Source organism: Lagenorhynchus albirostris, chromosome 7 (genome assembly GCF_949774975.1).
Source record: "Lagenorhynchus albirostris chromosome 7, mLagAlb1.1, whole genome shotgun sequence".
Taxonomy (NCBI): domain Eukaryota; kingdom Metazoa; phylum Chordata; class Mammalia; order Artiodactyla; family Delphinidae; genus Lagenorhynchus; species Lagenorhynchus albirostris.
The window spans coordinates 44,922,583-44,949,350 of NC_083101.1; the positions used below are offsets into that span (position 1 = coordinate 44,922,583).

The window sequence follows — 26,768 nt, forward strand, 5'->3', positions numbered from 1 at the left end:
ATCTTGTACTCTGCAACTGCTTAATTTGTTTATTAGCTCTAGTAGCTTTCTTCTGGATTCTTTGTGTTTTTCTACATATAGGAGCATCTCATCTGTGAATATAGTTTTTACCTCTTCCTTTCCCATTTAAATAGCTCTGGAAGTACATAACAATACATAGCAGTGGTGAAAGGGGGCATTTAGCTCTGGGTTTTTCATAAATACCCTTTTTTATATTGAGGAATTTTCCCTGTATTCCTGTTGTCCTGAGAGTTTTTGTCATGAAAGAATGTTTTGTCATATACCTTTTCTGTGTCAGATGAAATGATCATGTTTTTTTCATTTGTTCTATTAATTTTCTTCTATTCTTAAAGCCTACCTTTGTTTACTTTAATAAATGTTACAAGTTTTTTGTTAATTTTTATCGATAGTCTTACCTTAAATATTCTACAACTATTAGAATTATAATCTAGTCTCATTATTTCCTTATTTTTCATACTTTTTATAAATATATGTTTTCAGTTTAAGGAACTTTTATAAATATTGCTGCTTCCAAAAATATATTCTTAAAGTTCCTACTTGGTGCACTCTCTCAATGTATATACTGTTTATAAAATAATGGATAATATAGTTTGATAGCTTTTGTAAACATAAAATCCAGGTATTTCTCAAAATTTAAAATATCTTTGTTTCTGAAAAGCAGGTTGTGAGATAAGACTCTTTACTGTTGGAGTATACAAAAGTTTGGGTATTTTTGGAAGGCGAAATGCTTAAGTCAGCATAATTTCTAGCACTTTAAACATGATTTCGTTCATACTCAGTGATCATTGAATCATGTGTATTACCATGGTATCCAGTCAGCGTAACAATGTTAGCTGTACTAAAAAGGCATGTCATTGTTAAAGGTACTTACTGAACTAGCACAAGTATTATTTTACTATTACTTATCTGTTATTGTTATTTTAAAATTTATGTATTTTTGGCTGCATTGGATCTTAGTTGCAGCACGTGGGATCTTTCATTGTGGCACGCAGGCTCAGTAATTGTGGCGTGTGGGCTCTGTAGTTGTGGCGCACGGGCACAGTAGTTGCGGTGCGTGGGCTTAGTTACCTCGCGGCATGTGGGATCTTAGTTCCCCAACCAGGGATCAAACCCGCGTCCCTTGCATTGGAAGGACCACCAGGGAAGTCCCTGTTATTGTTGTTGTTATTATTATTACTGTTGGCAGATACGATGTAGACTGGTGAGAAAAGGATGAATTCACTCAGTGTTTCTAACATTAACTCTTACTGTTTCTTCAAAATAAGTAAATAATTGAAAAAATTTTTGAATAGGTAAAACATTTTGCAGGGTTCAAAATTTTAAAGGTTTCAAAGGATGTAAAGTTTCCTACCCAGCTACCCATTTCCCTTCCCTGAAAGTAATCAATGTTGTAAAAGTGGACATTGATATATGAACTTTAAATGAAGTGCACCAAAATATCAAACTTTATTTTTGGCATTCTGGTACCCAATGGAAAATTTACATGTTTCTTCCTACGTCATTTGTTTTGCTTGTTAAACTTAGATTGGTTTCCTTATAATAGATAAGATGAGCTATTAAAAAAAAAACTTAAAAAATAAACCTAATAAAATACAGCAAAGTCTTTATCCATATTAAAGTTATAACTTTGCCATAAAAAGTAAACTCCGAGTCCTGGAAAAGGGAAATAATTATAGCCCTTCAGAATCCAGGTTGACTCTAGGTAAATCCTGGTTAAGTTTGGGTCTCAGATAAATTTTTAGGATTCTGTTTGTGCCACAGCAAGCACGTGAGAATTTTATATTTTTACACTCAGGCTGAATTTGACTTACATTTATGTCAGCTAACCTTTGGATTGTGTTCTTTTCTTTTTGAAATTTCAATAAAGGCCTTTTCTAACTGAGCTGTCTGCAAAAAACAATATACCTAAATATGCGTAAATTAACTGTACTTGAGATCATTAAAATAATTTTTCCTATGAAAGCATATTTGTCTTATCAGTTTGTCCAATTTGTTCCTGTTTAGAATTTTTAAGCGTCTGAGTTTACAAGTACAAGCAGCTTTGAAGCCACAGATTAACATCTATATTGGGGTCTATTTTTAAATTAAGGAAATGCTGTTTTAATTGTGCTGAATGCCAAACACTTCAGTAGTTATTAGCTCAAGAATTTAGTGCCATAAAGTTTATAGTTGCTAAGGAGAGATTCTTAGGGACGAGTCCTATTTGAAATGGGAAATCACAACCATGTAGAATCATATTCTCTTAATGAATCCTGAAAATTTCTGGACTGTACTTTCTAGAGCTTAATTTTGTTAACCCATTCTATTTTAGAAGAATTTGAAGTGATATTTTGTTTGTGGGTGGTAAATCTATCATGCCTTTGCATTTCAGTATATGTCTAACACTTCAAGAAGGCAATGATATACTATTGACTATATTGAATATATTTTTTCTTTTATATAGTTGAGCATTAGGAAGAAATATGCTGAGCTTTAAAGAAGCATTTTTCACTTAGATTGAAATAAAGAATGTAAGTTATAATTTATAAAAGGATTTAAAAAAATCATATTGTAAAAAAAAAATCATATTGTTTAATCTATCAGAGATAGTAACTGTTAAGATTTACACATTTTAAAAGGATTATTTTTAGCTGTAAGAAACCATTTTAAAAGAGCAAATGGAGATTGCCAAATAATGCCAAAGTAGTTTAGAGACTGAAAATAGTCTCTTTTTCCTATCCAGAAAGTCCTCTTAGAACAAAGACAGATATATATTTCAGATTTCTTTCAAATCAAGATCTCAAGCACCTACATTCCAGGATTTCAAGTGCTTACAAATCTAGAGTAATAACTCAGTGGAAAAACAATTCAAGACTATAACCTAATAGAAAAATAGTGTAAATAGTAAACAGAAAAAGAAATACAGGGTGCTTAATCTCATACAAAAATGCAAATGTAAAAACCACACTAAGGGGCTTCCCTGGTGGCGCAGTGGTTGAGAGTCCGCCTGCCGATGCAGGGGACGTGGGTTTGTGCCCCGGTCTGGGAAGGTCCCACATGCTGCGGAGTAGCTGGGCCCGTGAGCCATGGCCGCTGAGCCTGTGCGTCTGGAGCCTGTGCTCCACAATGGGAGAGGCCACAACAGTGAGAGGCCCGCGTACCGCAAAAAAAAACAAAACAAAAAAAACACACTAAGATGCCATTTTCATCCATTATATTGTAAAGATTTAAAAGTTATATAACTTACTGAAGGTGTGAGGAAACATGTTGCTGATGGAAGAATAAATTAGTAAAATTTTATGGAGGGCAACTTGGTAATTTTAACAAAATTCAAATGCATATCTTTTGATCCTTGCAGTTCAGTTTTGGGAAAGCTATCCACAGAGGTACATGAGGGAAACTATTTATGCCAAGGATATTAGTTTTAATGTTATAATAACAAGAGATTGGAAACAATCTAGTTGTCCTTAATTATCAAATTTTGATACATTATTATACAGTATTACAATGGACTACTTATTCAGTCATAAAACAGATTAAGAAAGCTCTGTGCACGGATTGGGAAAGAAGTTCAAGACACATTAGATCAGGATTGGTAAACTTTTTCTTAAAGGGCCAGCTAGAAAATATTTTAGATTTTGAAGGCAATGTGGTCTCTGGGGACTGACTATTTCGCTCTCTTGTCATGGGAATGCAACCATAGACAATACATAAATGACTGGACATGGCTGTGTTCTAAAACCTTATTTGCAACTACAGGTGATTGGCTAGTGGGTCATAGTTGCTGACCCCTGTATTAAATGAAAGAAGCGAAGTGATGAACTAGGTATATAAACTATAATAGAGATATGAATGAAGTACTGAAAGCATTGAGAAGTGACTTAAAGCTTTGCCTGGGATATTTGGAAAAAGAAAGACTTTATAGATTCGGTGATAATTTAAGCTCAGTTTCTATAGGAGCTCTAAAGATTAAGGTGAGAAAGTGTTTTCTGAAATGGATGAGAAGTTGTCTTGCTGATATATGGAGTTCTTTATTGGGAGTAGATAAGTAAGTTGGGACCATATTTTTGAAGGGGCTAGACACTAATTCTGATTTCTAACCCACTTTCTAGTTTGAATAAAAAGTGTTTCAACATCCAACTCTATTAAACCTTGACATTTTGCCATAGTTGCTTCAGATCTCTTTTTTTAAAAGAAACATTACAGATACACTTGAAACTGCCCTGCAAACAATACAGAGCACATTCTTCTCTCTTTCCAGAGATAACAACTAATATAAATTTGTTACTCTAATCTTACCTTCCTGCATTAGCTACGTGTCTATATACATGTACATAAACAACACATTGTGTTCTGTGTGTTTTAAAAGGTCATATAATGGTTTGTGGTGTCATTTCACAATTGTTTTTTTGCTCAGAATTGTGTTTTTATGATTTCTCTGTATGGACCAGCACTGTTCAACAGAAATACAATGCAAATTGCCTGTGTTACTTTAAATTTTCTCGTAGTCACATAAGAAGTGTAAATGGAAACAGGTGAAATTAATAATATACTTTAATAACCTAGTATATCTAAAATATATTAACATATAATCAGTATACAAGATTATTAATGAGATATTTTATATTCCTTTTTTATACTAAGTCTATGAAATCTGGTATTTATTTTATACTTGAAACACATCTCAATTAGAACTAACCACAGTTTGAGTATTTAGTAGCCACAAATGAGTTGTGGCTTTTACCATGTGAATTGCTGTGATTCAAATAGAACCCAGCACTTTTGATGCTTGAAAGTTGTACATACTCCTATCACCAGGGGTCAGCTAAGTGTCACTCTGCTGACACACCGAGAAAAAGAATTTTGTCTGTTGGAATTTGCTGATTTGCAGCTGCTATGCAAAAATCATTCTGTGTACAATAAAGGAAACTTCTTTCAAGAACAACATTTCCTGCTGGTAAAATAGTTGGATCACAAAGGTTGGTGCAAACATGATCCACGGCCTCTTCAGACACAGGGGCTCTCTGTCGTCTTCATTCTTGCTTGTCTGGGAAACCATTGAAACTTTTCCCACTATTATCAGAGGTGTTAAATTTGTAGTGAATATACTGCTTCTCCATAGTTGGGCCTTAATAACTACATAAACTTGTTTGCTTGCCAATTTTTTGCCGAGACTCTCAAACAGGCAACATTTGATTACTGAGGCACATATTAGTCATATGGCTCTATTCCCGGTTTTCTAAGTTTAAGTCAGTTCACCATTAAGGTCTATACTTAGACTTATATGTCTCTTATTCTCCACAGAGTAGAAATGCCCTTGACTTTATAAGAACTCATACTAGAAAATGCCTTTTAGAGTGCCTTAGTTTTATACACATTGTGTTTAGAGAGACTTTCTTTTATGCTGTTAATATCCCTTATATGAAGACCCAATTGGGGGAAAAAAATCTAGCTAAGAACAAAGATTTGGGGAAGAATTCTCCCGTTCAGTGCTTGATTCTTGATCATTTTTTCAGTTCTTAGAGAATTTGTTTTAATGTGTCTCCTTTAATATTCCCACTAAAATCCTTCTTTTTTCTTTCTGTAATACAAATAATTGATCTATAGTAATCTCTACTAACTCTTGATAGATCTATAGTAATCTCTACTAACTCTTGATAGATCTATAGTAATCTCTACTAACTCTTGATAGATCTATAGTAATCTCTACTAACTCTTGATAGATCTATAGTAATCTCTACTAACTCTTAAGGTAAGGCTTGATGTATTCTGTATTCCATGGCTTTATGACAGCCTTTTAATAGCATTTTTATATAGAAACTTTCTGCCACAAGGTAGGGATAAAGAGTTCTATAGGCCTGATCAGTTTGGAAGTATTTGGTAATAGCTATCATAAAGTTAACTTTCTTTAAGTGAACAAAATAAATATTAGTACAGTTATTAACACAACTTTCCCTTAAGTTTGACATGATTTCTAATTTCTGCATGGTAATCTTTTACTCGGATTATGAGCCGTTCAGAAATTGATTATTAGTGATTGTTTTTATAAAAATTTAAATACTCTATGAATTTACTTCCAGATCCTTTTACTTTCTGTTGCATTACCTTGATTTTTTAAAAAAAATCTAAGCTGAAAACAGCCACTTGTAAAAAAACATGATTTTGATTGGGCAAATGGGAACTGGGAAAAGAAAAGAGGTAGTAGTTCTGGAGAGTAAGTGTTTTGGTGGGTCTGGTGGGGAGTAGAAAATGACAGTGGCCAGTCCTTTATACAAGGGCTAGCATAGAGTCCTACAGCTAGGAGTTTTTCAGATTCTAGTATTAAAAATATATATGTTCATGTTAGATAACTGATATAGGTAGGCTTGAACAGAATGAGAGCACGTACCCATTCTCTTTATTAAAAATTAGTGTTCGCACATACAAACATATTGCATATAGTCTGGAATGAAAAGGAAACATTCTATTTTATTTTAGTGAAAACTATTATAAGGCACCTTGGCATTAGTTTGTCCATGTCAAGTATTAAAGAATATCTTACTAATCATATTAAGCCTATTTGTCAGAAATCATTTTTAACAAATTTCAGTTTATGCCTTATTGTATATATAAAATTCAGCAGTAAAACAGACTAAATAGACTTTGTTGCGATTTTTATACAAATACATGTTCCATATATAGATATTTAAGATTGAAGGATGCTGGGCAAATTCCCTTGTTACTGTATTTGTAGACTGAATTTTCAGAAGCCCCATAGTTCTATTTGTTTCTTTTCATTTCAAAGTGGGAAATGCTAAAGGTTATCATATGGGCTACTAGTAAAAAGTCCTGTTGCCATTTGGAGCACATCAAACTTAAAGCCCATACAGTTTAAAGATAAAAAAGAATTGTTCATGGGAGTAGACTTGGAAATTGGATTTGACTTATGAGCTAAATTTGGGGAATACAGACAATAATGAAATTCCTTTTTAATTGACACAATGACAGCTGATTATACACATTTTTCTCTGGTTTTTCACAAGAACACATTTTAGTTCCCTTAGGCTTATGTTGATTTGCCAGAAGTACTGAGAAAAGTCTTTGCTTTGCTAAGGCTTTTCAGTGGTCTGAAAATAGAATGACAGATGTTACAGTAAAGGAAATTTGTGATGGTAAAGTGATGCTAATAAGTGGAGAACAGTTTGATTGTGAACCTCTGGTTTGGTGTGATATGTTTGCCATCATATATGCTCAATTAGAAGGCAGTTCCCCATTTTCCCCATGAGAATATCCCAGCTCCAGCTTCTTTTGCCATTTGAAATATAAAAGATTTTAAGGAGAGACCTGACACATTAAGATCTGCTTGTACTTAATTTGGTCACATAAACCATTGTATTACATATAGAATTCAGAAATAAAGTTATGTCTTGTTTGACTGTCTCATATGCTAAAATAATTTTGTTCAGTCTCTTTGTATGTTTAGGGATCCTTTTTGGAATAATTTGTCTTCCCAGATAGGTGATAGCTACTAGGAATATGAGTGTCTTCATAAGTCTTGGATATAAGGCGACTCCTTTTTCTTCTTAAAAATAATACTTTGGGGATAAAACCCTAACACAACAACTGAACATTTGATAATTCTTTATATCCTTATTTCTCACTGATATTTAGAAGTATTTCTCAAATTTAAGAAGTCAGAGTCTTGAGTGAGCTTATTCTTACTAAATATCTTAAGTTTTTAGTTGTTAATATGGATTTTGTCTATTTTTTTTTCCCCTTTTCTTTGAGGGGTTGGACATAATTGCCTTATTTCATTTCAGGGATCCTTCTAAAGTAAATATTCTGGTACCTGGTGCTGGACTAGGAAGACTGGCCTGGGAAATAGCTATGCTAGGTTATGCTTGTCAAGGAAATGAATGGAGTTTTTTTATGCTCTTTTCTTCCAACTTTGTACTCAACAGGTATTTAATTTACTTTTTGCTGGAAATAGTAATTTCTCAGAATCAGATTGACTTACCTATTTTTGCAGAATTCTGAATTTGAAGATAAGTACGTAGTGTTTAAATATGGTATATATCATAAATGTTTCTGATTAAAATTAAATTGCTTATACAATTACTACTTTAATTAGTTGCCTAGTTAACAGAATGTTGAACGGGATGGGTAAGTGATATTTTAAAAAGTGATTGGGTACTCCATGAAACTGAAATGATTTCTCTGCAGAATTTTGGGCTAAGTATTGTCCTGGAAGGAGTATTTTCTTATTGTTCCTTAAACTTATTCACCCCTTTGTTTCTTTAGTGGAGTAAGATTATAATGTAGCAATCATAATTTTTTTCTTAGTCAAATTCTTATAAATGGCTCACATATCTGAGTTGGAAAGATCTCGCAGAACTTCTGTGGCCTCATTTAGAAAGTAGTGGAAAAGAGTTTTTAAAGCGAGAAGAGGTGTGTTAGAGAAAAAAATAAATAGCTGCCTTGTTTAAATAATGTGTTGTCTTGATAGCAGTGTGAGTTAGGGGAGAGTGAGAAGGTAGAAAGGAGAGTGTTGTACAAAATAATTAAAATAATTAGGTAACAAACAAAACCCATACCTTTTTTGAAAAAAATACTTAGACTTTTTTACTTGAGCTTGAGTTTCAGTGATATATTTTTAAAAATTTGAGTGAAAATAGCACATTTATATATCTGAATTTACCTTAATTTTGTTTCTGTGTTTTAATCCGTGATTGGTTACTCATCTACATGCCTATGTGGAGTTTCAGATAATTGGGTAGAGTGTAGTGGTAACACTTTTAAGTATTAATTATATAAGTAAATCTTCAATCAAACAGATTATATTTTAGTGTTTAAAGTAGATTTCCCTGGTAAAATATTTAGTTAACACTGAATTTTATGCTCATATTTTGCAGATGTTCTGAAATTAATAAATATAAGCTTTATCCCTGGATTCATCAGTTTAGCAATAACCGGAGGTCAGCTGATCAGATTCGACCCATCTTTTTCCCTGATGTTGACCCCCACAGTCTTCCTCCCGGTTCTAACTTTTCTATGACAGCAGGAGATTTTCAGGAGATATACTCAGAATGCAGTAAGTCCAAAGATCACATGTTTATTCTAAATTTAATGAGCTAATTTTATACTAGGCCAGCGTTGTGGTCATTCATTTTGACGATAGAATATAAGGTATACTTCAACGACAATTTAGAATATTTTCAAAGTTATGTATAAGGCAGTGATGGGAAATATAAAGAAATATGAGATCCCACAATTAAGAAATTTAGAATCTGTTGGGTCTATTAACATAAGAACATGTAAACAAAGGTTAGTAATGAATACAATAAAGATGGAAGTAGGTTAGTGTGAGAAGTGAGCTCTTTGTGGAGAGGCTGTGACTTGAAGGATAGGGAGGAATGGCATTCAGAGGTACAAAGATATGAATGAGTTAGGTAATCGGGGATGGTAGAATAGCCTTACTGGAAGGAAAAAGGACATTTGGGGATTTAATGGGCGATACGGCTAGAGAAGTAGGTTGGTTCCAGATTGTGGATGACCTTTATAATCAGGCTATGAAGTTTGGACTTCAGCCTGGCAAAATGTTGAAGAAATTTGAGCTAGGCATTAGAGAAAGGGAGATGATAATGGGGAAAGAGGAGAGAGGGATTGGCAATAAAAGGAAGAAAAAAAATAGAAGGCTGAGGGGTCAGCAAGTTCATTCATTTAACAGGTATTTGTTAAGTACCTGCTAAGTAGCAGGCATTGCAAAGAGAGCAGTGAGCAAAACAAAGCCCCTGTGCACAGGGAACCCATATTCTAGTTTGGAGAGAGAGGCGATAACAAATTAATATTGTGAGGAAGAAAAAATAAGGCAGGGTAAAGGGAATAATGAGTGACTGGGGAGAGACTGCTGGTTTATACAAAATTCCCAGGGAAGATCTTTCTAAAAGGGGAACTTAAGAAGAAAGATTGAGCAGAGAACCTCAAAGGAATGAAGAAGCAAGCCATTCAGATATGTGGGGGAAAGTGTTGCAGGGGGAATGGCAAAGGAAAGAAGATTAGGGAGTGGGAAGTATGCTTGTTCTGCTCAAGAAGAGTAAGAGGGTCAGTTTGGCTGGGGTTTGATAAGCAGTGGGCAAATGATGGGAGATGAGGTTGGAGTGGGTTTGGTGAGGCTGAGTCGTAGGCCACAGCGAAGACTTTGAATTGTGTTCTGAGAGAAATGGGAGGCCTTGGAGAGATTAGAGCGGGACAGGAACAAGATAGTAAAGTTTTTGTTTGTCTTTCCCTGAACGCTGACCTTGTGAAAACCTGCACTCTGAAGGTAGAAGGAGGGAGATAGAAGGTGTTAGGTGCTGGGGGTAAGTTAGGGAGCAAGGTCTCAAAATAGGAGTGAAATAATGGAAAACATTGCTTTGTCAAGTAAAAGTGACTTTCTTCTGGAGCAGGTTTGAAAGAGGAGATGGTGAAGGTAATCCGCAGTTGGATCAAGTGCCTTATTTGTACAGACAGCCACCTTCAATGCAGTCTCTTCTGTCTTTGTGCCAGGCCACAGCCTCCAGAAGGCAAACAGAGTTCTCTGCTGGGTTCCCACCCACTGCTGCTGACTGCCCCCATCCCCCTTTTCAACTGGCAGTTCTCCCAAGTACTGGTGGACGCTTATGTATTCTGATGCCATTCATTTCTCAATTGGCAGCAAATGCATGCAGTCTTTTTGAAACCTTCCGGAATTGGTAGCTAACACTGGTTTAAATCACAACTTAAAATTCAGATATTATTTCATCTTAACTGATGTAAAATGAAGGCTAGAAGTTGAAAAGATTATAAACAAAACTCTTATAAATATTATTTGGTAAGGATATAGTGATATAGGTTATCAAAAATGATTTCCAAATTGATTACCTTATCAAATTAGTAATAAAAGCTCTTATGAATTACAAAGTATCTCATAAATGTTTATTTGGTAGCCTTGATTATAGCAGTTGATTGGAAGAGTTTAGCTTCTATACCCCTGCAGTTAAATGAAATATTCATAGTCTGTAAAGAGGTAACTGGTACCTTTATAGAATTCATTAAAAGAAAGGGAAAATAATATAACATGTAGTAATTTGATTTTCCTTGAATAGGTACCTGGGACTGTATTGCTACCTGTTTCTTCATAGACACAGCTCACAATGTAATTGATTATATTGACACAATATGGAAAATACTCAAACCAGGTGGAATTTGGATAAATCTAGGTAAGTTCCTCAGTATTTATTAGAATTTACACATTAATCTGAGTACTTAGAGCTGTTCTGCATTTGGTAACTTCACAGTACTAAATGTTCACGGAAGTTGTAATTATGTCATACATGTTTTAAAACCTCTGCAGTTTCCTTTAGACTGCATTCTAGTTAGTGGTACAGTTCCTCCAATCATAGTTAGTTCCTCCAAAAGCAGTAGAACCCCCAAAATTTGTATATTCATACTAGATCAGTCTCATAGCAGTCATAATTTCAAAGAGGTACTAACTATTAACTTGATTATAATCGTTCCTTCATCTTCCCCACCCTCCATTCCATGGAGACAACGCTTCCTTTAAGAAGGAAGTGTTCTTTTTTTATTTCTGTAATGAAACATTTGAGGGAAAGCACTTAATCTCTCCCCTGGAAACCTCCTCCCCAGTACATATACATACTAGGAAAAGAGTAGGTATGATAATTTTTGTGACTACCTTGAGTTTAAGAAAGGGTAGAAATATAATTTAATTTATGCAAAAGCCTTTTTACTGCATCCTATTGCCACGTGCTAGAAATCAAATAATGAGTATGACGTGGTCCTTCCCATCTAGAGTCTAAGGGAAATTGCCAATTTTATACTCTTCCTTTAAAATAAAGGGAGAATAATGATAATCAAGGTAAATATACTTGTCTTTTTTAGTAGGATATATAATCCATACTAAGGAAGACTCTATATTACATAAAAGTCAGATAAACATTGAGTCCTTGGTGTCTTCAGTATTGGTGTAGTTTTGTTGGTGGGTTCTGTTACGTGCTCTCTTTAATGATTTGACTTTACCAGAGATTTAGCCAGTAGGACTAAGCCTACAGGTAGTAGTAGGTCTTTTCCAGACTTCTCTTTAGAAGTCCATAGGAAAGATGAGAGCAGCTGTAAACTGTAGCCATGATATGAAGCAAATATCTCTAACCTTGGGTCTTCCTTAAAAGAAAAGTATTCTTTTTCCTGAGGAATGATTGACAGATAACATTACCTACTGGGTATTTGCTCCCTGTGGGTTAGGCATTATGTTAGCCACTTAAAAATACCTTGTTTAGTCTCAAAACAACCCTATGTTGAAATGGGATTATTGCTATTTTATAATTGAAGAAACTGAATCTTGGGTTAAGTAACTAGCAGAAAGGTTGTGGAGCTTATATATGGCAGAGACAGGCTGACAGCCCCCATCCAACCCCTTGAATGCCTAATCAGCTCCTCTGCAGGCTTGTGCTGGGTCAGTCTATAACTTAGCATTATTCTGACTATGCAGTCATTTGAGGGTTGGGGGTTTGTCCTGTACACTGTAGGATGGTTGACAGCATCCCTGGCTTGTACCTATTAGATTCCAGTAGTACTTCCCCAGTTGTGACAGCCAAAAATGCAAAGCTACCCTTCATCAAAAACCATTGCTCTAACCTTGTGCTAATGCCCCAGTCCAGGCCCTCATCATTGCTTGCCTGGATTAATGCAGTAGTTTTCTTAAGAGTATCCCTGCTTTCAAGTTATCTTCAACCCTCTACACCTCTTTCAGTTTTTCCATTTACCACCAGAGTGATCTTCCCAATGTGCAAATCTATCCCTGACAGACTCCCTGCATAAAAGTCTAACTTTGTTGGTAACCTAAACTCTTCTGGATGTGTAGTGCCCTTTGTGATCTTTCTTCTATCTTGTGTCTCAGCTTCATTTTTTCCTTTTCTTTTTTACTGCCGCTGCCCTGACCTCAGGTGCTAGTCCTCTGGCCTAGGAAGCCCTTTCTTTTTCTTCTCTGTTTTCATTTGGCTCTTCCCTATGTGCTCTTTAACACTCAGCTCAGGAGATCCTTTCAGATTGGGTTAAATATCCTGTATTTCTCTTTTATATTCTCACAGAATCTGTCCCTAGCATTTAACACATTGTGGTATAGTCAGTCATCTTTTTGTTTCCCCTACTAGTCTTTAAGCTTGATGAGGGCAGGAATCTAATGCCTCTTCCTCACTTGGAGTGAATATTTAGCAACTGTTAGGTGTATGAATGGATGTATTGTTTCAGAATTTGAAATCAGGATCAAAGTAATGTTAAGATGCCACAGAAGTTTGCTGCCAAGGGACTTAATAAAATGGCATTTATATTGGTAAATTCATAACATTCCTATGGTTTTGGCTTCAGCCATGTGGACTTGGAAAATTAGTTTTATCTGTAAACTGAGAGTGTGTCCCCAGCCCTTCGGGGACAGTTTCACCCTAATCATGCTTCCATAGACCAGAATGTCAACATACTCATATGTAATGAGAGAGGTAACTGCTAGCCATTCTGGAATACTAAAAAGTTACATTGGAAGTTAAATTGTAATGAAAAATTAGTGACATTATATGAGATTAGAGTTGGGAATATTATTAATTTATAAAATGCTTTAAGAGGTATTTAAGGTATTCACTTTAATGTTTCCTAGGTTCTGGAAAACTAGTGAGCTTTTCAAGGGAACTCTTCTGCATATGTCCTTTGGGAAAGGCTCTGGTCTGGCAAAATGCAGAAGAATGCCTGTGCATCCTGTGCAACTGTTTTTCATGGTGATCAGTACCCCTTAAATGCATTTATACAGAATTTATTTTTAAAAGTGGGGGTGTAGGTGTGCGTGTCTGTGCCCATGCACTGATACATTTATAGTTGGATAGCGGAGGGCAGGGAATTAGCAAATTGAATCTAACTTCATCTGGAAGGATAAACAGGTTAAAGTACCAAAGGAGGTCTTTGTAAAGCGTAATGAGAAATGGAGCCTATCAGATTTGAAAGCACTGTAAACCTACAGAATTTTTAAAAGCATGAACGATTTCCTATAAAAGGTGGACGATTGAACACATACATTATCTCCTCACTGAGATCTTGTTACAGTTTATAAAAAGGTATAAAACACACGAACAAATAATGGCAGGGATGTCATCAGGGGACGAAAGAATGTAACAGTATTTCAGAAGATGGGGTAGGTGGATAAGTTGTGCAAAGAGACCAACGTGAATAGAGCTGGTTGACGTGGAATAACCCTGGAAAATGAGGCACCAAATGAAAACAACATAAGTTGAAAAATCTATATTTAGGAAACAGTTGACCTCTTCTGTAACCAAGATGCCTACCTTATGCCCCCTTCCAGTCCATGCTCAGGCAGGAGACCAGAAGTTTAATTCCCTGGAAAAAGTAAATGGAAAAGGAGCAGAATTTATGAAAGCATGGCCTAGTAGAGAGTGAGTATGAAATGTAGGACAGAAAAGAAGAGGATTAATTAAAAGTCTGCATTGGAAAATGATCAGGCAGTGACCACCAGTTCACCCTACTCCTACCCCCAACACCTCCCTACCCTGACTATAAAACTTTTTGCTGGAGTTTGAGTGCCGGCTGTCTGTCTTGCACAGATGCAAGCCATGTTTCTTTAAGTGGGCATGTCAGTATAGCTACATGAGCTTTTTTTTTTTTTTTTTAATTTATTTATTTTTGGCTGCATTGGGTCTTTGTTGCTGCGCGCAGGCTTTCTTTAGTTGTGGCGAGCGGGGGCTACTCTTCGTTGCAGTGCGCGGGCTTCTCATTGCGGTGGCTTCTCTTGTTGTGGAGCACAGGATAGAGGTGCGCGGGCTTCAGTAATTTTGACATGTAGGCTCAGTAGTTGTGGCTCGCAGGCTCTAGAGTGCGGGCTCAGTAGTTGCAGTGCACAGGCTTAGTTGCTCTGCGGCATGTGGCATCTTCCTGGACCAGGGCTCGAACCCGTGTCCCCTGCATTGGCAGGTGGATTCTTAACGACTGCGCCACCAGGGAAGTCCTACACTAGCTTTTAATAATCGTATGGTGGATCTTTTTCTCTTAAATCCTTTCTGTATCTTTATGTTTTAGATGCGTCTCTTATATACAGCATACAGTTAAATTTTCTTTCACTATCCAATCTAATAATCTCTGTCTCTTAACTGGAACTTTTAGAACCTTAAGGATATAAATGGTTTAAATCAACTTATCCCAGATTTGGTAAATGGGATCTCCTTCAAGCTGGCTCCTGTGTCCTTTTGACATATCCCTGTCATTTTTTGAGCACCTCCGTTCTGGCATAACCAGGTATACCAGGCTCATCTTATACTTTTTCTGCCTGAGATTCCTGAAGTCAGTCATTTTTTCCAAGGATTCCTGGTTCCTTTTAGTGGGGAGTGGTATGTAGAAATGAAAATCTGGATTTTACCACTGTGATGGTATTGCTTCTAGACCTTTTTAGAAGTATATGTTTGTACCCTTCTATGTCTATAGACACAGTTCATGTTTATAGATCATGAGTTTATGCTGGTACTTTTAGTTCCCAAGCAACACTAGGTATAGAGTACAAGGTTGGCATATAGCTTTCAGTATATGGAAGATATTCCAGTGGCTTCTAGCTTCTGTTGAGACTTTAGCTATTTTAACTGTTGCTTCTTTAAGTAATCAGTTTTGTTTTTAAGATTTTTCACTTTGTAGTTTTTTCAGGTTCAATATTACATCTAGTTGTGATTTTTTCTTTTTAAAAACTATACAGTTGGGCTTCCCTGGTGGCACAGTGGTTGAGAGTCCGCCTGCCGATGCAGGGGACACGGGTTCGTGCCCCGGTCCGGGAAGATCCCAAATGCCACGGAGTGGCCGGGCCTGTGGGCCATGGCCGCTGAGCCTGCGTGTCCGGAGCCTGTGCTCCGCAACGGGAGAGGCCACAACAGTGAGAGGCCCGCGTACCGCAAAATAAAAACAAAAACAAAAACAAAAACTATACAGTTTATTGGGCTACCTGAGTCTGTAAATTTTTTCATCAGTTCTGAAAAATCTTAGCTTAAAAAAGGGTCTCCACTTGCCAATATGAGACAAGCATAGCATCAAAATAAGTAATAACACGTATTATTTCTATTATTTCATAAACCTCCTCTCCCTCATTCTTTTTCTCTCCTGGAAATGTAATCAAATGTATTTTAGACCTTCTCACTCTAGCTTTCACTTCTCTTTACTTGCTATTTTTTTTGTCTCTCTGTTTTGCATTCTGGATAATTTATTCTGACCTGTCCTCCCATTCACAAATTCTCTCTTTCACTGTGTCTGATATCTATTTTATTTCTATTAGGTGCGTTTTTTTTGTTTTGTTTGTTTGTGTGTTTTGGTCTATGTCATTTAAGAATCTTCTATTTTCTGAATATATTTTCAAGATAGTCTTTTATTTCTTTGAAAATACTGAGTGTATTTTGTCCAATAATTGTAATATCTCAAGTCTTTGCAGGTGAGTCTCTGCTTTCTCCTGTTCCTGCTGGTTCTTGCTTATGGTTCTTTGTTTCCCTGGGCTGTGGACCTTAACCATTTATTTATTGCTCATTGCCCTTGAGAAGTTACTTTTGGAGATTTCTGGAGACCTACATTAAAGGGTTTTTTCTCCAAAGGAATGTGCATTTGCTTCTGGGAGAAGATTGGAACTTTATCAGAAAAACAACAGAATATTAAATTCTAAATTAAATTAAAATTAAATATTAAACTAAAACCTGGACTTGAGGTTCATTGGACCACTCATGTTATGTAAAATTAAGCTGAAAATCTACCCTAGGGCTAAAGCATGATTTACAATATCTCTCCAAAATTATTTTTTTTCTCTTTTTCCCTCTTGTTTAGTAAGCACTAGGTCAGCTTTTCTTGCAACCTCCTTCCCCCCCACCCCCAGGTTAAAGGATAGAATTCAGTTTACTTATTTCTTACCTTAAAGATAGCCCATAAGACAAAGTGAGAGAGTGGCATGGACATATATACACTCCCAAATGCAAAACAGATAGCTAGTGGGAAGCAGCCGCATAGCACAGGGAGATCAGCTCGGTGCTTTGTGACCACCTAGAGGTGTGGGATAGGGAGGGTGGGAGGGAGACGCAAGAAGGAGGGGATATGGGGTTATATATGTATAACTGATTCACTTTGTTATACAGCAGAAACTAACACAGCATTGCAAAGCAATTATACTCCAATAAAGATGTTTTAAAAAAAATTAAAAAAAAAAAAGAAGAAGAAGATAGCCTGTAAGATTCCAAATATAATGTTGGGTGATCTGTCAGACCTACCTTGAGTAGGCTCAGAGTTTTGTCTTTTTATCACCCTGGCCAAAAGAGTTTGTTAAATTGCAGGCCCATTTCATATGGATAGTCAGATACACTCAGGGTAAAAAAAATGGCATCTAGCTTTACCTCTGGTTAATCCTCTGGGCTCCTGGTAGTTTCTTAGTAACTTGCCATGTATTCTTTATTTTTAAGATTTAAAAAAATAAATTATATATGCCAATTTTAGTTGTTTTCAGTAGAAACATTGGTCTGAATAACCTAACCTGCCTTTACAGGAAGCAGAAGTTCCTTTATATGTTTTTGTATTTTTGCAATGAGCTCTATGTTTTTAATTAGAAAAAAATTGGAAAGGGAAAAAAAAGTAAAAGTCTTTAAGAGAAACCTACTCAGAAGTGAAATAGACAGACAACATAAATGTATGTTATAAAAGAGTAAATGTAAATGACCTGTATACAGGGGGAAAAATGTTCACCTTCATTGCTAATCAAATAAATATACATGAGATGCCATTTTTCACGTATCATATTCAGTAGATTTTTAAATTTTTTGCTTGATGTTTAGATAAGGTACAGTGAGATAGGGTGTGCTTATGTACTGCTAGTGGGAGTATAGTAATAAAACTTTATTCAAGAAGAAAACATTTTGATAATGTATGATAAAATCTTAACAATTCATACACTGGTCAGGGTTTGGCAAACTATTGCCCACAGGCCAAATTTAGCCAGCCGCCTATTTATGGCCCACCAGCTAAGAGTATTTTTTACATTTTTTAAAGCGTTGGGGTAGGGGGACACACAAATAAGAATGTGTGGTTGAGATTGTATGTGGCCCACAAAGCCTCAAATATTTGCCTTGCCATCTAACCTATTACATAATTGCATTCAGTATTACGTACATGTGTTAGGTTAATTATACTTGTAGAAGTCTGTCAGAGCGAAATAATTAGATATGGGTGAAGACTAAAGACCAATTAATGGACATACTCACTGAGTGAAAACTTAGACTGAACCTACATTTCTAACAGTAATGGAATGGATAGTCATAGGATAGCCACATAGTAAAACCATTCTCCAGAAATAATCAGTAAAATAGTGAAATGTTCCGAATGAAGTGTAAGATGCAAAACTATATACGTAATGTCTCATGCTAATGCATCAGGGAAAGACTGCGAGGAGATACATTAAGTTTTCAAGTGGTTATCTCTGAGTGTTAGGATTACTCATTGGTTTGATTTTATTTTTATGAAATTTCATGTTATTTTAGCTTTCTCTTACTGAGCTTGCTTTATACTTATGGTCAAGGAAAAAATATTTCTTTGCTTCTTCTGTTATTTCCATTAAAAAATGTGAAGAGACACGCGAGTTGAGAAAATAAAGAACTCCTTGAGGAGTGTGGCAGTGTTTTATTCATCTTTATATATCCAGTGCCAGGTATTTGCTAGGTGCTTGGTAAACATTCATTTAAAGAATGAGCGACCAGGTAATAAATGTGAAAAACTGCTCAGCCTCAAGGAAATGCAGATGAAATCACGTCTGGCCTGTTGTTTTCCTCTTGCCAATTTAGCAAATACTTATTGTGTTTTTTCTTTTTAAGTTAGATTTGGGAGGGGTATAGTTGACATAACAAATTCACCCTTTTTTTTTTTTAAGTGTACAGTTTGATGCATTTTGAGAGCTGGATAATCATGTAACTGTTACCTCTGTCAAGATAGGGAACATTTCTATCGTCCCCAAAAGGTCTCTTGTGCCCCTTTGTAGTCAGTTTTCTCATCCTTAATACCTGGCAGTTCTCTGTTTTATGTTACTATAGTTCTCCCTTTTCCAGAATACCATATAAATAGAATCATACAGTAAGTTGCTTTTTGTGTCTGGCTTTCTTCGCTTAGCATAATGCTTTTGAAATTCATCCATTTTGTTGCATATACCAGTAGCTTTTTTCTTTTTTATTGCTGAGTAATATTTCACTGTATGGATATACTACATTTTTTATTCTTTCACTGGTTGATGGACATATGGGTTGTTCCCAAATTATGATTATGAATAAAGTTGCTATAAACACTTGAGTACAAATCTTATAGCCACAAGTTTTCATTTCTCTTGGATAAGTACCTACTGGTGGAATTACTGGGTCATATGTGGTGCATGTATGTAAAACTTTACAAGAAACTGCCAACCAGTTTTCCAGAGTGACTGTACCATTGTATTCCCACCCCTTCCTAAGTAAGGTGTTAAAACAAGTACTTACCATTGCAATTGTGAGTGAAAACTGTTATTTTCTCCTTTGGAAAGCATTTTGGCAGTTTGAATCAAGTCAGTAAAAATGTTTATTCTCTTTGTTTTATTTTATTTATTTATTTAATAAATTTAGTTTTGGCTGCATTGGGTCTTCGTTGCTACGCTTGGGTTTGCTCTAGTTGCGGTGAGCGGGGGCTACTCTTCATTGCAGTGCACAGGCTTCTCATTGCAGTGGCCTCTCTTGTTGCAGAGCACGGGCTCTAGGTGCGTGGGCTTCAGTAGTTGTGGCACGCAGGCTCAGTAGTTGTGGCTCATGAACTCTAGAGTGCAAGCTCAGTAGTTGTGGCGCATGGTCTTAGTTGCTCCGCGGCCTGTGCAATCTTCCGAGACTAGGGATCGAACCGTGTTCCCTGCATTGGCAGGCGGATTCTTAACCGCTGCGCCCCCAGGTCTCTTTGACCTGGAAATTTCACTTCAAGGAATGTCTTTGTAAGGGAGAATCTGAAATATACACAGAGCTATTTGTTGAAGTCCCATTTGTGATAGGAGACTGAAAAATACAGCGCAATTGTAATGGCTGTCTTTGGGTGGTAAAGTTACAGATGCTTAACTGTACATTCAGTGCTATGCTGGGCATTATGGTGGATTCAAAAGAAACCTAAGACATATAGCTTGTAATGGAATAAAACATACGCAGAAGTAAAATCTGGCCTAGGAATGTGTTTATGTAGATATAATAAAACAATATTGTTGGAGGTTCTTAAAATAATAGAGAAGGAACAGCATATGCTTTAGAGCTGGAAAGACTTTGCTATGAGGCTCTGCGTTCTTTAATAAAAGGCTTCAAAAGCTTTGGGATGATCTTGGTTACAATAGGTGCTCAGTAAATGGTAGCATCTTTCATTTTTACTAGTACTAATCCAGCTAAAAGGAATTGAAGCTTGATAGAGTGAGTAGTTTGGTGGGGAGTCATTGTTATCTTTTGAAAAGAGCACTAATATATAAATTATAGTTATTTTTTTCTAGTGGTTTATGTACAATAAAAAAGAGAAGAAGAAAAACCTTTTAACCCTAAGTAAGTATGTTCCACAGAGTGGTGAGCAATTTGGGAGCAGAAACTTTGTCTTGTTACTTTTATCTCTTGTGATTATTAGCACATGGTATGAGCAGTGGGGATGGGGTGTGGGTGGTGAGTTGGTCTCAGGGTTTATAATTAACCCAATGAAAGGTGCAGAGACGATTGTCTAGATTAATCCTTTAGTATAACTTTGGAATGATAATGTTACCTGGATAAAGCCGATAGATTGGGCAAAATGTGAGACTGAAAGATTGGAAAATTTGGTTTGAGTCAGGTGATAGTTCCTTGGATATCTGGAGTGAGAGAATAGTACAGGGGGAATGTCATTTTAAGAAGTTGTTATAGCTTTGATGAACTTAGTGCCTACAATATGCCAGGTGTGTTATCTCACCTTCAAGTCATGTTACAGATGGGACAGAGTTAGTGACTTGTTCATAGGCACACAATTAGTTGGTGTTAGAGCTGGGATATGAACTGTGCTCTTAAAAAGCCAGCACAAGGCAGTCAAGTGATTAGGACTCAGTGCTTTCACTGCGGTAGCGCGGGTTCAATCCCTGGTCAGGGAACTAAGATCCTGCAAGCCACGAGGTGCTGCCAATAAAGAAGGGGGAAAAAAAAAAAAGCCAGCTCTCGTATCACCTTTTCCTTCTAGGAAGCCCAGCCTATAACTCTCCAACCCCCCTTACCCCTGCATTTTTCCTTCCCAGTCTGGCTTGAGGACTCTTCTCTGTTTTCACACGATACTCAGTTTGTAACTGCAGTTTTGCATTTACTTATGGAATTATAATTACAGTATACCCTTGCATTTTGGGGACTAGGCATTCTGTGATTCAGCTACTCCTTCAGGACCTTAAGAGTTACAGGTGTAAGGCCCATGATGTGGAGAATCACAGTGCAAGGCGGTTATACCAGAGGGTCTCGCTCCCCATGAATGTAGGCCCAGCACTCAAATGGCAGTTACTTGGCCAAAGTTTCAGTGGTCTGGATACTTGTCCTTGGCAAATGTAATGGTTCTTTACCTCTCCTTTTTACGTTTCATCCTCTACCCAACTTATTTCTCAACTTGGAGTTCAGTTTAAACGGCTACTAGTGCATGTTTATATTTAAGTAGTTCATTCATAGTATCTTTAAACCATAGGTCCTCTGCTATACCACTTTGAAAATTTGGCAAATGAACTTTCCATAGAATTGAGCTATGAGGATATAAAAAACGTTGTCCTGCAGTATGGATTCCAGGTAGAGGTAAGGATGGAATGAAGTATTGCCAAAATTTAACTTCCAAAGCACTTAAACAGGAATGGTGATGTTATGGTAGTTACTGGCTTTACCTCTTAACCTCTTTGTTTTCTCACCCATAAAGTGAAAATAATAATACTTAGCTTTTAGAACTATAAGGATTTGAGATAATATGTATGTAAATGGAAAACTGTAATCTCTGGTGTAATCACCTTTCAATAAGTGGTAGCTGACCATTATAATATTGGCCTTTGTAGACTGAAAAGTACCAGGTAGACAGGGTGGGAGGGCAGGTGTAAGAGGGATATTGTTAACTGTATGTACTTTTGTACTGTTCAGTCTTTCCTTATCATGTGATTATAAGGTTTCATGATACTTTGACTATTGTGTTTTAGTTGTATGTTTATTTAGAAGCATTTGATTCATTTAAAAAGTAAATAACAGGTTTGTTCTTAAAGATAAAGAAAAGCAACATATTATAGTAGTTTAGAGTTCAAGCTCTGGAATTAGACTTCTTGAGTGTGAATTCCAGTTCCACCACTTACTAGTGGTGTGACCTTGAGCAAAACTGTTGTTGGTAAAGTGGGATTACTAATAGTGCCAATCTTAGGGGGTACTTGTGTGTAATAAATGAATTAATATACAGAATATGTTTAAAATAGCACCATGGTTGTCATCATCATCATCATTATGATTATTGTTTGCATTTCAGGTGGAAAAAGAATCTGTCTTGTCAACATATACTGTGAATGATCTCTCCATGATGAAGTACTACTATGAATGTGTCTTGTTTGTGGTCCGTAAACCACAATAACGGTCTCAAGTGGTATCACAAGGAAAAAAGTTTAATAATAGCAGATGCTGAAATAAACAACTCAAAGTCAACTATTACAATGACAGGACACAATCTCAAGTGGTATCACAAGGAAAAAAGTTTAATAATAGCAGATGCTGAAATAAACAACTCAAAGTCAACTATCACAATGACAGGACACAACCTCAAGTCAGTGGTGCCTTCTTATTCCTAACAAAATTAAGAAATAGCGTCTATTTTCTTAATATGTCTATTGCTTTTTCAGAAACATACTATGCCATGCATATTTGTACTACACAAGTAAAAATGGAGGAAATGTCTTCAAGTATACATTTTCCTTGAAGCCCAGAATTATCTTTCAGTAGAAAAAACTTTGTCTCCAGTGTCTTCATGAAGCTGTCCATTGCAAGTCTGCCATATGAATGACTAATAGTATTGAAGTCCATAATAATCTCCTTTTTTGTTCTTTTGTATGCATTGCACATGCTATTTTTTAAAAAGTCTAAGGATCCTCTGTCACTTTCAACATCTGGAATTGGGAATTTTGTTTACTTTGGACCTAAGGAATCTATACGTAAAATGTGCATCTATTCTTTTATCATTCAGATTATTTGATTTTATTTTCTAGCTCAACTGACTTTATAGTTAGCATCAAACATTTCATTTTTATGAAGTGCTGAATTCATAGGATCACAGGCCAGTAAAATGCATTTTAAATAACTGAGAAATTAAGTCTTTTGGACACACTAAATTGAACGCTTTTTGAAAGCATACTCATCATGGATCACTCTGAAATGTATGAGATCTCAGCATTCTAAGTGAGGCACAAAAGCCTTTATTAAAGGTACTGCTCGGAAACTGGGGACATAAGAATAAAATCTGCCCATTTGAAATGTATGATTTCAAACTATAAATGAATACAGAGTTTGTCAGTGAGATGTTTACAATAATGTCTTTTCTTTAGGTTACATGAATTACAAAAGCAAGCACTTTTTTTTCCGTTAAAACAATTATATACTAGTAAAAACTGTCATGATAGTATTAATGTGGAGAAATTTTGATTATGAAATTTAGGGATAAATTACTGCCCATGGACTGTGTCTTTAATATTGTAAGAAGCAGCCATTAATATAATTTCAGATTAATACCAATTTTGTTCCCTGATAGCTGTAGCTAAAACAGTATATATGCTGCTTTAAATTTCTACCTCTAGCGGATCTTTATTGGAGGGAGTTTTCCTTTGTATTTTTTTAATGTTTATTATCCTGTTTTCCAGTAGCTTGATAAGTAGAGATGACTAATTTAACCTTTTCTTGGAGAAAAGGAAGTAATATTGAATATTTTCACAGATGATTGTGATGATATTAAGTGACCTCTGTGGCAATTTGGATTAGATAGACTTAATCTCAATAATGTGCTGGTAGCATAAATGTCATGTTTTCATAGGAAAACTTACTTAGAAATCTTTAGACCTTTACTGTCAGTTAGGTGCGGGGGAGTCACTACGCGATTTGGCATCTTACCAGTAGGACCTTTTCTGCATACACTACAGGAGCTCCTGTGGCCTTTATGCCCATGATGCAGTGAAGGATTCCGTGAAGTTAATTTGATTTGTCAAGTTATGGACACGTGTATGTAACCTGTTGAGTATTTCTGAAAAACTGTTTCTCTTTTTTGTGTTCCTCAGTACTTGGCAGATATTCACTTAGTGGGAATTCTCCTTACCTACCACATGGATGAACTTGAACTTAATTGCAAGGGGAAAAAGCCCCCAAATTTATTATTTTCTTTTAAAGAAAGAAACTTAAAAGGAGCATAAGTATTTTAAAAAAGCCATTGAAAGGAAAGGAATCATGCTGTTTGTAATTTAGAAATGCTTTTTATTCACTGATTAATATTCACTTTTTTACAACTTGTATCAAAACAAACGATCTTGGTTTTCTCAGAGGGAAAAACAGGTTGACACCAATGGGTTGGCATTATTACTTAAAATTTTTGCTATCAGGTTTTATTCTTTAATAATGTTACTTATATTTCTAAATTATAGCTTATATTTTAGTTAATTCTGAAATCATTTCATTTGTTTCTAATTTCTCCCTCATATTATGAATACTGTTTTTTAAACGTACTTCACAAATTTGCATCACTCTTTTTCTTATAGCTTTTGTAGTTAATATATTCTAAACTTGAAAATTGTGGTATCAATCAATAATAGAGGTGTCACTGGAGGATTTAATTTTGTATTTCTTATGTGTATAAATAGCTACTAAAGTGTGTAAGCCTTAAAGTTTAAAACATTTTTCTTAAATAACTCTATACACAAATGTTTTCATTCATTTTCATCAAGTGGGAGCAGATAGGTCACTGTGCTTGCTTTTGTTGTTGTTTTTTATTAAATTTACATAATCTGAAGCAATGCAGGCTAGGGTATATTAATCAAGTGAGCAAGATGGGATATGTAAAATATAAAGAGAAGCTGTATAAATCACAGTATAAAATTATGAAGTTTGGGAACTGTAAAATGTACTGTATTTATATGTAACTCTCATTCTAAAAGTTGCCACAAAGGCTTAATCGGAAGCTTCATGTCTGCATGAAATTTCCTATATTTTTAATGTGTATGATGGACTTAATTTTTCTTGAATATTAAAGTCTGCCAATTGCTATGAAATAATATTTGCTTGGTTGTTTCCATCTAAATTACTCATAACCATAGACATGGGAATTTTAATTGAACACATAATACTTTTGAACCCTTGGATTAGCCTATTTTTATATGCTTCTAATATGATCACTTGGTTTCTGCGTATGCTGGGCCTCATACTAATTAATCTTGGTCTTTGGTTTTGTTAAATAATCAACCAAGAATTGTAAAGGAACCAGTAGAAGAAAATTCCAGGACCAGCCATTAGTAGGATGAGCACTTAACTTTCACTTAGATACTTTTCCTGAATTATTATTTGTGATCTTGGGCAAGGTGCTCCGAGTTTGTTTCCTCATCTATAAGACAGGATTGATATCACCTATTTCAGTGGGTTTTTATGAGATCGTATGTGCTATCTGTGAAATATTATACAGGCGTACCTCATTTTATTGTGCTTTGCAAATAGTGCATTTTTTACAAATCGAAGGTTTGTGATAACCCTTGTGTTGAGCAAGTCTGTCGGCACCATTTTTCCAACAATATTCGCTCATTTCATGTCTTCGTGTCACATTTTGGTAATTCTTGCAATATTTCAAACTTTTCCATTATTGTATTTGTTGTGGTCATCTGTGAACAGTGATCTTTGATGTTACCATTGCAAAGAGATTATGACTTGCTGAAGGTTCAGATGATGATGGCATTTTTAAATTAAGGTATGTACATTTTTTAAAGACATAATGCTACTGCACACTTAATAAACGACAGTATAAACATAACTTTCAGATGTCCTGGGAAACCAGAATATTTGTGTGACTCACTTTATTGCGATATTAGCTTTATTGCAATGGTCTGGAACCAAGTCTGCAGTGTCTCTGAGGTATGCCTGTATGTGAATATGTGAAAGCATATGGTGGACAAGTAAATGTGATTTCTATCTGTGTTGACTGTTGTATAGTGATAGAAAAAGATGAAGATTGGTAACAGGACATTACCTTTAATATTTATGGTGACCCTTTGAAAAAGTTTCAGTGCAATCTTAGGGAAAAAAATCAAAGATGACAGGTGTAAGTATAGATTCCAAAAGCTTGGTGGGAAGTGTAAAGAAATATAATGGTAGGTAATGGGACAGAGGGCACAAGTAAAATTTAATGGAGGGTTACCCTCATTTTCACAAACATGCTAGTAGTACATGCCTCATATGTTTATTTCTCTTCAGTAGCTGTTTAGAAGTGGGATCATTGGGTGTGTATGTGCACTTTCAGTCAAGTTGCCTTTCAAGAGACTACCAATTTACATTCCATCCAGCGTTTGAGAATAACTTTGCATCCATTCCTGGCCAGTACTAGATATTGCTAAGCTTTCCATATTTTGTCAATATAAGTATCTAATTTTAATATTTATTCTTTTAACTACGAGGGAGGCTGAGCAATTTGCCTAAGTTTAAGGGACAAAGAGAGGTGTCTTTAAT

At 35.7% G+C, this 26,768-nt stretch overlaps 1 protein-coding gene across 2 annotated transcripts in view; it reads left to right on the plus strand.

Moving 5' to 3' along the window:
- The window catches only part of CARNMT1 (carnosine N-methyltransferase 1), a 40,163-nt gene extending 14,087 nt beyond the window's left edge, over nucleotides 1-26,076 (plus strand). Inside the window, exons 4-8 of one of the 2 annotated variants that reach the window (XM_060154966.1) lie at nucleotides 7,800-7,940; nucleotides 8,892-9,070; nucleotides 11,103-11,216; nucleotides 21,745-21,848; nucleotides 22,555-26,076. In XM_060154966.1, coding sequence (XP_060010949.1) covers nucleotides 7,800-7,940; nucleotides 8,892-9,070; nucleotides 11,103-11,216; nucleotides 21,745-21,848; nucleotides 22,555-22,656 — 640 coding nt within the window. In that variant the 3' untranslated portion in view covers nucleotides 22,657-26,076. The remainder of the gene's footprint in view (nucleotides 1-7,799; nucleotides 7,941-8,891; nucleotides 9,071-11,102; nucleotides 11,217-21,744; nucleotides 21,849-22,554) is intronic. The other variant, XM_060154967.1, reaches the window with a different exon arrangement.
- The last annotated feature ends 692 nt before the right edge of the window (nucleotides 26,077-26,768 follow it).